Source organism: Myotis nattereri (genome assembly GCF_964212035.1).
Source record: "Myotis nattereri genome assembly, chromosome: 2".
Taxonomy (NCBI): Eukaryota; Metazoa; Chordata; class Mammalia; order Chiroptera; family Vespertilionidae; genus Myotis; species Myotis nattereri.
In genome coordinates, this window is record NC_138076.1 from 100,317,599 (window position 1) to 100,331,876 (window position 14,278).

Here is a 14,278-nt window from a genome sequence, read left to right on the forward strand (position 1 = left end):
TAAAGAAATGACCCATTCTGCTGTCTCTGGGTGGAATCTCCTGAATAATGCTTGTCTCCTAGGTGGATTGCTTTAAAACAAGTTATAGGTGGATATTTCAGATGCTTACTGCTATGACAGAAACTCCAGCTGCTGTGCTATTCGGCTTGGGGCCTGTGTTGAAATGCTTCTTTATCTTTCCAGCTACTGACAGCTGATGTTCATTTTCTGGGAGGCCGTCATCCTGGGCCGGGAGGGTGGGAAAGAAATAAAGGAAGGAGAAAAAGAAAAAAATGAGATATGAGGAATATGAGGCCAAGATCTCCTAGTAACAGGCAGTGATCTTAACATTCATAAGATTTCAGAAATAAACTGGTCAATGTCTTCTCATTAAACACTGTTGTTAGAAGTACAGCTCTAAGGTCTCATGCATTTCCACATCTGCCCTAAAATTAATTTGGTGTGTCATCTGTCCCTCAGAGTTCCCTAAATAAAAATTGTTATTGCTATTGTTTCTAATAAAATAATTTCAATCATAGCTCCAGAGACATATGTCAAAGAGCAAGTTAATCTGGACAACAACAATAACAAAACATCAATGTAAACATTTTTATTTTCTGATCCAAGAATTTTACCCTCTTATCCCATCATTCAGACCCATACCCAAGAAGACTGACACACTTGGGCTCCTGCAAGCTACTCAATCAGCCATTCTATAAACCCAGACAACCTTCCAGGCAGAAAGTTCTCCCTTAAGTTTTAAATCCTCCTTGCAGCATTCAAATCATCTGTTATGACATACTTCACTTTGGAGCTCATTTTAACTAAGGCTTCTGCTCTCTGCCAAAGCTGTCTGTGATGGAGGCTTCACAGATTGCTCTCCTTGTTAGCAATACTGTTAGAATAACAATAACCCAAGTCATAAGTATGTGCCATCACTTACTAGATTATGATCAAAAGGCTGCACAATCTTTGGAGACCAGAGACTGTGTTTTGTTCACTGTGGAACCCTCAGGTCTTAACATAGTGCTTTGGCACATTGTAGATGCTTAGTAAATACTTGCAAAATAAATGAATGGATGTATAATAAAGTGTTTGTTACTGTCTCTTAAAACCAAAGATCCTGGCAGGACTTCAGTGCCATTCAGCATTTTCCTTCTCCCCTTCCTCTCCATCTTTCCAAACGTGACATGCTTACTCTTTTGCACAACATGGACTCTCCACATGGGATCTACTCCTTCTTTTAGCATTTGGCTATTTATTTATTCAGCAAATATTAACAACATGTTGACAGTGGACCAGGCACTAGAGTAAGTGGTGGGAAAATGAGGGTGAGCAAAAATAGGCATGGGCTTTGCTCTCATGTACCCTGTCATTGCTCTTCTTCTTCAAAACTTGGGTCCAAATTACCTGTTCCAAAACACTTTCCCCTATTAAACACAACTTATTCTAATGGTTCTTCTGTAAACTTCTAATGCTCATTTATTCTATATATTTGCCTCCCTACTTATATATTATTTTTGATGCTAGGTGATTTTGTAAGTATAACACACACATATTATTATATATATATACACACACACACAAATATATGTATACACTCACCATATATATATATATATATATATATATATATATATATATATGGTGAACTCTTGTTCTTTTGTACCATGCCTTCCACATTTTCTGTAATCTTTAACAGAGGCTCTTGGCTCAGTGCTCTACACACAGTGGATTCTCAATTTATGATATTCTTGCATTGGTTTATTAATGGCTAGAAGAAGAAACAATTATTATGCTTATTGACTCACATCTGAAACCAAATCTAGAGGAAGGAAGTTTGGCAATGATGCAGAGTGAATTCAAAAAAATTTTAAAAGTCTGTATTGTGGAAAGAAATAGAAATGGAATGAAAGTCAGTTAAGGCAGCAGTGAAATGACACTTGGGGAGGGAAGAGAAACAGGGACATATGAAGTGCCTGCTGTGTTAGGGATGGGAGCGGGGAACAGTCTCTGACCACCAGAGAACCTTGCAAACTACTCGGGAGACACAGTATGGACACACTTTGTCAAATAATAAAACAGGTTAACAAGATGAGACGGAGCTGTTCCAGGCAGTATAGCCTTATGGCTTAGCTAGAAACATGGAAAGAGTTCAGAGGAGACAGGGCATATTTTCCTTTGTGAGCAGTCAGCATAGGCTTCATGAGGATTATGGGACTGGACCTGGTCCTAAATGATGGGGAACATATTGACAAGTAGAGAGAAGGGAACATGAGGTTTGGTGTACAGATGCATGTGAGTGGGAAGCCACAGGGCATGTTTGCCAAACAATGAGTCAACCAGTTTATCTCTGGTTAAGAGTTTATGTGGGAGAGTAATGGCAAACAAAGGAGAAAGAACAGAAGATAGGACACAAATGAATACCAAAAAGATCCAAAGACTGGAGTCTTATTTAGGAATAAAGCAAAGTTTTTTAGTAAGGGGGGTAGCAAGTGTGGAGGACTATGGCCCTTTACTCAGATGTTTTACAGTACAGTTTCCAGTTCCCAACTCTCCTAGTGGGAGAGAAGTCCTGCGATAATCGCAAAGATTAGGATTATGCCAATCAAAGTGTTAAACACAAGGACAAATTCAATGGTGTATGCAAATACTTTTTTTAAATGGTGGATGAAACAGCAGGCCCTTGGGATCTAAGTTAGAATGTTAGGAATATTTAAACATTTGACAAAGGATGAAATGATGTACCTTTACTGAAGGTTTTACAGATATTAGTCTCACATATCTGGCAAGGTTTGGGGTTCTGCCCCACCCCCAAGATTACAGATGTAATTCCAGTCACCTCTTGGGAGAGTTTCAGGCTATGTCAGGCAGTTATTTGTATGTGCTTTAGACTATAAAGAAGCAGATGGGCCCTGATTGGTTTGGCTCAGTGGGTAGAGCGTCGGCCTGTGGACTGAAGGGTCCCAGGTTCGATTCTGGTCAAGGGCATGTACCTTGACTGCGGTCACATCCCCAGTAGGAGGTGTGCAGGAGGCAGCTAATCGATGTTTATCACTCTCTATCCCTTTCCCTTCCTCTCTGTAAAAAATCAATAAAATATATATATTTTTTAAGGAGCAGATGGAAGGAAAGTTTTTTCTCTTTAAGACAAAAACAAACAAACAAAAAAACCCTTGAGGGTATTTGAAGTTTCAGGGTCAGAAGCTAGTGGCAAGGAAGAGTTGGAAGACAGGAAAAGGCACAGGATGGAGGGGGAAACGAAGCAGTCTGCCTTGGGGAAGTGTAGGTTTCTCTTTGTCTTTGGTGCAAGATGAATTAAGGAGAGAAAGAGTGAGGCCTGTTTTGAGGTGGAGGGGAGGCAAGTTAAAAGAGAAGCAGAAAGAGGAAGATGACACAAGTGTTAATTGCTTTGTGGTGTGTGCTAATGATTTACATCTATGATCTCCTTAATCCTCAGATTATCCTCTACAATATGCCTTATCAGTCCCATTTCAAAGATAAGCAAACTGAGGCTCAGCAAGGTTATTTGCTCAAGGTCACACAGCTAGGTCTAGAACTTCTGTGCATTCATTAGCATGATATCTGCTACAAAAGGGCTCCCTAAGTGTTAAATGGAGGAACTCAATGACTTCTTTTCCATGATAAAAGTGGCACTATAGTGAGAGGGTGGGAGAGTTAGATTAGGAGCTGAAAAAAATGGAATACTGTATTTGGACAGGCCTGAATGGAGCCTGGGAAGCCTTTGAATGAAGGTCAGTTAAAGTGATACTGAGCACTTCAGGAGGCCCTTTGGATTGCAGTTAGAAGCTTCTATCAAGGAGAGACTTATCTGAGATAAGGCAATGCAACCTGTTAAGGTGGGGGCTCTCAAATCCCATGTGGAGCAGGCTGTGCTAGAAGCCCCAGCTAACAATGGATGACATAAAGTAGCATTGGGTCAGTGTGGGTCTGTGATTGGCACAGGTTGTGTTTAATATCCTGGGTACACATACAGAGGAAAAAAAAAACAAAACAGCTGGGATTTCATAGCAGCAGTCCCTATGTAATTTACTGAGGAAGATTTACCTTGATGCTCAGTCCTGCCTCCTCACTTCCCCACCATTGGGCATCCTTGCCAGAAATTTCCCTTTACCTGAGTTCTTTTCCCTGCCAGCTCTCATCACTCTCACAATGGACTTCCTTATCATTTCCTGGCCCTGCACTGGTCCTAATCTTCTGTAAAGACTCCTAGCAACTCTTCTAATTAATTAACTAATAATTAATATTTTTAAATTTTATTTTTTGTTGTTGAAAGTATTACAGATGTCTCCTTTGTTTTTGTTTTTTGCTTTTTTCCCCATTGACCACCTCCTCCCCGCACCCACCTCTCCCAAGCCTTCACCACACTATTTGTGCTTAGCGACTCTTTTACATATTATATCCTAGGGGCTCAGGCCTCCAGCTTTAAATTCTAGTGAAGTTTTCAATTTATGTTTGGTTATTAATTCATGCTGAAGCAATGTAATGAAAGTAGTGAAAAAACCCTCAAAAGATGCTTTTGACTTCAAAAATCTTAAAACCGTTCAGAATTTGTTCCCAATGAAATAAGGTATCTCAGCTAGAGAAGGTAACACACACACACACACACACACACACACACACACCCCACAGTAACTAAAAAGTCTGTAGTTTCTTATCGATTTTGAAGGCTTTGAGCATAATTGAATTAAAAGATATAAACAGATGGTTTTGTTGGGACCTAATCTGTACCTGAGGCATATGGATTGATGATGGAGATTTAGTTAATTTACTGTCTTACATCAATAAAATAAATAGGGCCATTAAAAACATACATTTTTATATACATCTTTATCACCATTATTCTGAATAGATTATGTGCCAAAAATGTGCTATGAATTTTCTAAACGTGACAAACCTGGAAGTATGTTACAAATAGTCATAGTATTATTACCATACGTTTTGGTATGTAGTTTCTGGGAGTAGTTTCTTGTTTGACAGAGGCTGGTTGTGGTTTGAGGTTAGTGGTTTTTGATTTAGAAATTCCCATCCACCACTTGACAGAGCATTGCAACTGACAAGAACAAAATTAGTTTGCAAAATGGAAAATGAACTCTCACAGCTGTCTGTAGGAGACCTGGTCTCCATTTCTCCAGCAGATGATGGGGAGGAGGTGGAGGCCTGGACATGAAGTCACTCGGTTCAGTGAATTTCCCTCCTTAGGGAGACCATTCCAGGGGTCATGCTTCAGAAAATCCTCCTCCCTCATGGAGTTTTGTTTTTGGATCATGGATCCAGTTTTCAGTCTATTCATTGCAGACCCTATTATTAATATCTGTAAATTTATGAGCATTTTACCCCCAGAATATTCCAAGTTAGTTTTAAACAATCCCAAGTGCCCTAGAGCACTCTTCAATAGCAGCTATGTTTCACATCCCAGTGTGTGGCCCCTTGACTCATGCTAATCATCCCCCACTGCACAGTACCCCAGGACTTTTTAAAAAATATATATTTTTATTGATTTCAGAGAAAAAGGGAGAGGGAGAGAGAGACAGAAACATCAGTGATAAGAGAGAATCATTGATCAGCTGCCTACTGCATGCTCCACATTGGGGATCGAGCTTGCAACCATGGCATGTGCCCTGACCAGGAATCGAACCGTGACCTCCTGGTTCATAGGTTGACACTTAACCACTGAGGGTACCCCAGGACTTTTGACTCCCTTCAGCTGAGTCCTAGACATCCTCTATGTATACAATTCACACTGCACTTGGGGAGAAAATATGAAGTAAATTAAGATCTACCTTGGAGAAAGGAGAGGATAAGATGCCCAAATGGAAAGTGGAATTCCAAGTCATCATTCACAATTTATGAATATGGATAAGTGGTTTTACTTATTAATAGTGGCCCTGTGCATGAATCTGTGTATGAGTAGCTCACTGCTGCTTGCCTCAGCTGGCCGCCCTGTCCACCACTGCTCGTAGCTCTCTGCCCCATGTAGCTCACTGCCCTGCCCTCCTGCTGATCGGTCGTTATGCATCATGGTGTAATGACCATTTGCATATTACCTCTTTATTATATACGATTACAGCATCTCTAGAGTTCTCTTACTTTCTGACAAATGCTGCCAGCACCATGAGATGAATGTTTACAGTATATATTTTTGTGTGTAGGGCTGATTTTTATTAGCATGAGACATCATGGTAGATTATTCAGGCTGTTGTTTTGTTTTTGTTCTTTTCCCCTCACTTTCTTCATTCTTTTAATATATTTTAGCTTGGTGGTATCTTTTCAAAAGAGTAGGTAGGTGAAATAAAGGAAGTAAATGGAAAGGCCAGGAAGGTGATAGGAAGTTTTAAATTGGTTAAATAACTACCCTTGACTTATTTAAATCAGTCCTTTCCACTAGGAAATCACCTGGAAACTTCTAAAATTCCCAATACCCAAACGCCAGTGCAGACCAGTTAAATAAAAATCTCTGGGTACAAAACCCAGGTATCAGACCTTATGTTAGAGACTCCACTGAGCTTAATGCTAGAGACTTCTTTGAGCTTCAGTTTCCTCATTAGTAAAATCCTATATAATAAAGAGGTGATATGCAAATTGACCATCACTCCAACATACAAGATGACCACCCCTATGTGGACACAATATGGCCAGCAGGGGAGGGCAGTTGTGGGTGATCAGGCCAGCAGGGGAGGGCAGTTGCGGGTGACCAGGCCTGCAGGGGAAGGAAGTTGGAGTGGCCAGGCCTGCAGGGGAGGGCAGTTAGGGGCAACCAGGCCAGCAAGGGAGGGCAATTTGGGGTGACCAGGCCTGCAGGGGAAGGCAATTGTGGGGGGCAAGGCCTGCAGGGGAGGACAGTTAGGGGCAACCAGGCCTGCAGGGGAGGGCATTTAGGGGCAACCAGGCCAGCAAGGGAGGACAGTTGGGGGTGACCAAGCCTGTAGTGGAGGGCAATTGGGGAGGACAAGGCCTGCAGGGGAGGACAGTTAGGGGTGACTAGGCCTTCAGAAGAGGGCAGTTGGGGGTGATGGACTGGCAGGGGAGGGCAGTTAGGGGCTACCAGGCTGGCAGGAGAGGGAAGTTAGGGACAATCGGGCCAGCAAGGGAGCAGTTAGACGTCAATCAGGCTGGCAGGGGTGTAGTTAGGGGTGATCAGGCTGGCAGGCAGAAGCAGTTAAGGGCAATCAGGCAGGAAGGCTGGTGAGCAGTTGGGAGCCAGCAGTCCTGGATTATGAGAGGGATGTCCAACTGCCCGTTTAGGCCCAATCCCACTGGACATCCCTCAAGGGGTTCCAGATTGGAGAGGGTGCAGGCTGGGCTGAGGGATACACCCCCCCATGCATGAATTTTGTGCACTGGTCCTCTAGTTAGTAAAATAATTGGAGGTGAAACATAGTTCATAGAATTAACACATTGAGATGGACCTTCATCCTAGAACAGTGGTTCTCAACCTGTGGGTCGCGACCCTTTCACAGGGGTTGCCTAAGACCATCGGAAAACACATATATAATTACATATTGTTTTTGTGATTAATCACTATGCTTTAATTATGTTCAATTTGTAACAATGAAATTGGGGGTCACCACAACATGAGGGGCTGTATTAAAGGGTCGCAGCATTAGGATGGTTGAGAACCACTGTAGAGTATCAGAAAATAGCATGGGATAAGATAGGAATTATACAAAGGGTATGTTTTTAGTTGTCAGTCTTCTAGATAGTTCCTTAAATGTTATCCTTGCTTTTAGTAAATGTTTTGAGGGAATCTAACAGGGAAAACTGAAATGACAACAGAAGTCCAAGTTCCAGAGGGAGCTGTGGATCCTGATTGTCAGCAAAGTGGGACCATGTGTGAAAATGTGTACAGCACAGGTTGAGAAGGTAGAAGTTCCTGCTAAGACATGTATATACTGCCTAGGAATAAGAATGAGCAACTTAGTTTTCCAAGGATAATAGCCAGAATCTTTTTTTTTTCTTTACCCCACTATTGGGATTTATTGATGTAGGGTCATATGGTTTGGAATCAAAGTAAGGAATTATGTGTTTTTAAGAGCATTCCAGTCCCCTCAAATAAAGGGAAAAATTTGCTCACAGTCACCAAGTTATCTTATAGTATACTAGAGGCCTGATGCACGAAATTTGTGTACTGGGGAGGCATCCCTCAGCCCAGGCTACACCCTCTCCAATCTGGGACCCCTCGGAAGATGTCCACAGGGATAGGGACTAAACCAGCAGTCAGACATCCCTCTCACAATCTGGGACTGCTGGCTCCCAACCGCTCACCTGCCTGCCTGCCTGATTGCCCCTAACTGCTTCTGCCTGCCAGCCTGATCACCCCCAAACCACTCCCCTACTGGCCTGATCGATGCCTAACTGTTCCCCTGCTGGCCCAATTGCCCCCAACTGCCCTCCCCTGCTGGCCTGATCTTGCCCCCAATGGCCCTCCCCTGCCAGCCTGGTTGCCCCCAAGTGCCATCCCCTGACTGCCTGATCTCACACCCAACTACCCTCCCCTGCCGGCCTGATCACCCTTAATGGCCTCTGCCTTGGCCCCCACCACCATGGCTTTGTCTGGAAGGAAGTCGGACATCTGGAAGATAGCCAGTTGACCTGGTCTAATTAGCATATTACCCTTTTATTAGTATAGTTAGATTATATAGGATAGGATTGCTTAAATGGGGGGAAAAGCCTTTTTCAGCAGGAGGAGCTGCTCTTGGCAGACAAAAATACATAATCTCTATATCTGGACTGATAGCCAGCCATATGCACTATACTGCCAAAACAGTCATTTTAAAACCCCTCCTCAGCCCCCACCTTAGGTTCTGCTTTCACAGTTCACCCAGATTAGGTTCTGATTGGTTGGTTTCTATGCCAGTGAGCGTCTCTGGGCCTATCTTCGGGCCTGGTCAAAGAGTCGGGCTGATTAGCCCCCTTAGAGGCCTGGAGAGAAACAGAGGTGTGGCTGCTGGGGAAGCCCAGAGAGAAAGAGAGAGGCAACAGCTGATCAACAGCTGTCACAGAAGCTGTGGATCAGACCCTGCCTCGCTGTCTGCAGGCTTCTCTCCGGGCCTGATCCGCAGCCCCCTTGGCAGTCAGTGCTGGGTCACTGCGCCAGTACCAACTACAGTCAGTGCTGGGTCACCACAGCAACCCAGCACTGACTTCCGGTGTTTGGTCGAGCCTTAGGTCCTTATGGACCCTGGCTCTTTATATATATAGACTGGAGACCCAGTGCAAGAAACTGATGCACTTGGAGGGGGGCCTTCAGCCTGGCCTGTGCCTTCTCACAGTCAGGAGCCCTCAGGGGATGTCCGACTGATGGCTTAGGCCCGCTCCCAGTGAGAAGCAGGCCTAAGCCATCAGTCGGACATCCTTAGCACTGCTGCAGAGGTGGGAGAGGCTCCTGCCTCTGCCGCTGGTCTCGCCAGCCATGAGTCCAGCTTCTGGCTGAGTGGCACTCCCCCTATGGGAGCACACTGACCACCAAGGGGAAGCTCCTGCATTGAGCATCTGTTCCCTGGTGGTCAGTGCGCATCATAGTGACAGGTCGTTTGCCATTTGGCCAATTTGCATATTAGCCTTTTATTATATACTAGAGGTCTGGTGCATGAAATTTGTGCATGGGGGGTGTCCCTCAGCCCAGCCTGTACCCTCTCCAATCTGGGACCCCTCAGGGAACATCCCTCTCACAATCTGGGACTGCTGGCTCCTAACGGCTCTTCTGCTTGATCACCCTTAACCACCACTGCCTGCTGGCCTGATCACCCCTAACTGCCTCTGCCTCAGTCCCTGCCACTGTGGCTTTGTCCAGAAGATGTCCAGTCTAATTAGCATATTACCCTTTTATTACTATAGAGGAATATTCACATCCTGCTGGATCTGGTTCCACAGGATGTTTCTTTACCAGATTCCTCCAGGATGGAGCTCTGACTCCTCCTCCAGGAAGCCTTCCATGGCACCCTCAGCAGAGACTGGTGGGGATAGCCCTTCCCCCATTGCCCTGTGACTATCTGGTTTTATCAGACAGAACTCCTGGAGAGCAGGCCTGATAGGCAGTGATCCTCTGATAATAATATGCTTAAAAATCTAAAATCAATCTATGAATCTCTTTCCTCCATGGGTTCTTTATAAGCTTGCAAAGGCCACATTTCAAATTCAGCTTTTCGGTTTATTCCAGGGGTCCTAAAACTTTTTAAACAGGGGGCCAGTTCATTGTCCCTCAGACCGTTGGAGGGCCGGACTATAGTTTAAAAAAAAAAAAAAACTATGAACACGTTCCTATGCACACTGCACATATCTTATTTTGAAGTAAAAAAAAAAAAAAAAAAAAAAAACGGGAACAAATACAATATTTATATTTGCATGTGGCCCGCGGGCTGTAGTTTGAGGACCCTGGTTTATTCTCTGGTGAAAGTGTTAGTCTTTCTAGGGCAATTGGACTACTTGTGGACCGTGGGTTTTTAAATAGCATACATATAAATCAGAACCAGCTGTTACCATTGAGAGAGCCTGTCTGTGCCTCTTCCACCCTGTACATCTAAGCATGGCACCTAGGTAAGTTACTTTGAATAGGTTGCTAACTTGTATGAACAAACATAATGATGACTATGTACATAGGAAGTATTTTGTAATATTCACAGTGCTTTCATATACAACAAAAGGAGGGTAGGTGTAGTGTGGTGCATAAGAGTTTAAAGCAAATGGGCTTGGAGTGTGGGTACCTGGCTGCAAATATTAACTCAATTACAAACTTAGCTACTTTGGACAAGTCTCCTACCATAACCTCAATCTTCTCATCTGTAAAGTGGGTACAATAATACCCATCCTGCCTATGTTGTAGGCTTATTACAAGGTTTACATGGGATGCTTCCTAACTCTTCCAACTTCATGGAAAAGGATAAATTTCATTTAGGGCCCTGGAGTAAATGCAAAGTTTATGAGGCTGGAGGTGACCACTCTGGACTCTGGTTGCCTGCCTAACTATTCCAAGGGCTGAGGGAATGAATATCTTTACTTAATGGTATACCAATGCAGAAGCTCTGTAATATAAAAATATTTAAAACAATCCTTAGCTGTATATCTATCTATACATGCTCATATTCACATACATTCTCCTGTCATATACTTATAACCTTCCAGTGGGGTGTGAGGAATCAGGTTCAGATGTGTAAAGTTCCGGAACTTAGTCCAATGGCCATCGAGTGGCAGGCCAGGAACAAGATCTCAATGTCATGTCATCTCAGATGTAATCTGTCTCAACCCTATGCTTTCAATCATACCTTATCACAAAAAATTAGTTATTTTGGAAAATATTACTTAACTAATTACCAAGGTGATAATTCAGAGAAGTAGAATATTTTGTTGCCTTTGACTTATAGCCAAATCATTCAAAGCTATAGGGAAGATAGCAAAATTTATATCAAAAGTTAGCAGTTTTATAATTGCCCCTGTATAGACAAGTTGTCCATGTCCATATCTACATCCAATTCTGTATGTCTTCTATTCTGACAGTAAGAACTATTCAACCTTATTATGGACTTCCATATGTCAGTTGGGATCTATATCTAGGTTATACAGTCATCGGGAAGAACATAATCACTTCATGTATGTAAGGTACTTAAAATAATTCTGGGCAGACTCTAAGTTAGGCACACAATAAGTATTAATTATAATTATTCAAAACAAAGCTGTTCAGTCACTCATGGGGTCAAACACTAATGACTCTGCACTGAAAAATTCCTTCATAGCTAAAGAAATATCATTAGACCCTGGTACTCATATAATGGCAGCAGCATCTGGGGGCTTTTAGAAATTCAGAGCCTCACATCTACTATGACAGAATCTGCATTTTAATGAGATCCCCAGATAAATTGTGAGCAGAGGCAAGTTTGAGAAGTGCTTGGAGGACTCCAAGGTGTATGTAGAAACCATTTGGTCACTTGTATTTTTGGCAGAAATGATACAAAAGTAGCACTAACTCAGAAAATCTTGCCGAAATCGGTTTGGCTCAGTGGCTAGAGCGTCGGCTTGCAGACTGAAAGGTCCCAGGTTCGATTCCGGTCAAGGGCATGTACCTGGGTTGCGGGCACATCCCCCAGTGGGAGATGTGCAGGAGGCAGCTGATCGATGTTCCTCTCTCATCGATGTTTCTAACTCTCTATCTCTCTCCCTTCCTCTCTGTGAAAAATCAATAAAATATATTTAAAAAAAGAAAAAAAAAGAAAATCTGCTCCATTTTATTGATGTATTCAGACCTAATATGGGCCACAGAATGTAGATTGTGGGGTGGGGGATAGTGATCACGTGTCCCTCCCCAGTAGAAGGCAGTGTCATCTGAATCAGAGAAAATACTTTGTGTAAGGGACCATGAGCGTGCGTATTAGTGTGGGTATGTCATGGTCCTCGTGGAACAAGTGTGCAATCCTGCAACTACTATGGCATATTTTAGGGGAAGTAACAAACACATTTTAATAAGAAGGTGACATTATTAGGAAATCTGCAATTGTAAATATATGGAAAAGAGGAAGTCACTTACATTTACCCAGGGATGCTCAAGGACCTGCATGGCTGAAAATCGCTGATCAACATTGACCAACAGCATCATGGTGATAAGCTCCTGTAAAAAGGAACATTCAATTCTATTTGTCTAACTTTTAAGGTCAAAGATAATAGCCGTAAGTCTTTTTTCCCTTTATCCCACTGGGTGTTTTCAAATGCAGAAGTTCTATTTTATTTAGAAAAGCTCTAAATCTTAAATATATGGTGTCCCAAAAAATGTATACACACACTTTGAATAATTATAAAGTCAGTGTTTATTAAAATACATTTCATTTTCAAAATTAAGCTGTCAGCTGTTAAAGTGTGTATACATCTTTTTGGGACACACTGTACTAATATATCAACTCAACTTACCCACAGTTACTTAATATTGTTAGAAGTTAAAGGAAAGGTGAATATTTGGAATTATAAAAACATAGCTTATGGTGGATGGAAAAAATAAAGTGAAATTAATATTAAAATCAATTTAATGAAAGTATTTTTAGTAGAAAAAACAAATACACATGTTAAAGAATTAAAATTCATTTATTTTTCTAGGATTTTTCACTTTAAAAATAATTTTCTAAATTAATTTAATATAAAAATCAAATTTTAAAAACACTAACTAAATTTTCTTTTGGCAGCTGAACGTAAAAATGTGTTTTTTCCCTCAACTTCAGGATGGCATATTTAAGTATGAAAGAAAGTTATAAGAAAAGACATACAGAATTGCCAACAGCTAGTTGTTAAAACAAAAACTATATTTAGTAGCCAAAGAATTCTAAGAAAAATTGCTTCAAAAATTTCCAGATCAATCAACACAAATAAAATAGACCTATTAAGCAGTAAATGATTCATTGGTTCTGAAATAAATAAAATTTCCCCTTAAGTTCAAATTTATCTGGACCAGAAAAGCACAGCTTGGGTTATAATGATGAGTCTGTCATACATTTGTCAACTTTGAATTAGAAGTTCCCATGTAATAACATGGTTATATACATATTTCCTCATTGCTTACATTCATAGGCTCTGAGTATCATTCCATGATGGGGATAATTTATTATTATTTTTTAAAATTCTCACCCAAGGATATTTTTTCCATTGATTTTTTTTTTTTTTTCTTTTGAGAGAGAGAATGGAGGGGAGGGGGATGGAGGGAGAAAGAAACATTAATGTGAGAGAGACACATCAATTGGTTGCCTCCCCTTTGCACTGCAACCGGGCCTGCAACTATGGTACATGCCCTTAACCACTGGTAATCAACTCTGAGACCTTTGGTCTTTGGGCCTATGCTCTAATCACTGAGCCAAACTGGCCAGGGTGGGGATAATTAATCTTGCCAAAGATCTACCTTCACTTCCTAATCTGGGCCAAGACTTATTAAAGCAACTATTTTCTGTGATGCTCTTTGGCAGGTGCCATGGGGGTGTAAGAAATAGTCCTATCTGTCAGTGACTTCCAGCTCTTATGTTTAAGGAGTGATGGCATGTTATGGAAAGAGTTGGAGAGGTTTTTAAAAAGCCTGTTCACAGGTGAAATCATCTCCATGCCCACCTCAGCAGATTTTTCCCACATGTTTTCACTTTTCTTCTGGCACTTTTCTCAATTCCCCTAATTTCTTTAGGTCTAGAGGTAGATTCTTACACAGTTGGATAATATAAGAAACTTGGGCCCAATATACATAATTTTTTCTATGGAAAGTGGCCAGGCCTAAGGAATAATATTTTAAATTGAATTCATACTCAGAACACAGCAAAAG

The 14,278-nt window shown here is 41.8% G+C and overlaps 1 protein-coding gene across 8 annotated transcripts in view; it reads right to left on the bottom strand.

The window, feature by feature from the left end:
* DCLK1 (doublecortin like kinase 1) overlaps positions 1 to 14,278 on the bottom strand; it is a gene marked incomplete at its 3' end in the record, with an annotated part of 550,874 nt that overhangs the window by 21,310 nt on the left and 515,286 nt on the right. For all 8 annotated transcript variants that reach the window (XR_013995514.1, XM_081083037.1, XM_081083039.1 and 5 more), the window contains 2 exons: positions 12,518 to 12,598; positions 110 to 223 (listed from right to left, as the gene is read on the bottom strand). Coding sequence is in view for 7 of the 8 variants with exons in the window: in XM_081083037.1 (XP_080939163.1) it covers positions 110 to 223; positions 12,518 to 12,598 (195 nt within the window). The remainder of the gene's footprint in view (positions 1 to 109; positions 224 to 12,517; positions 12,599 to 14,278) is intronic.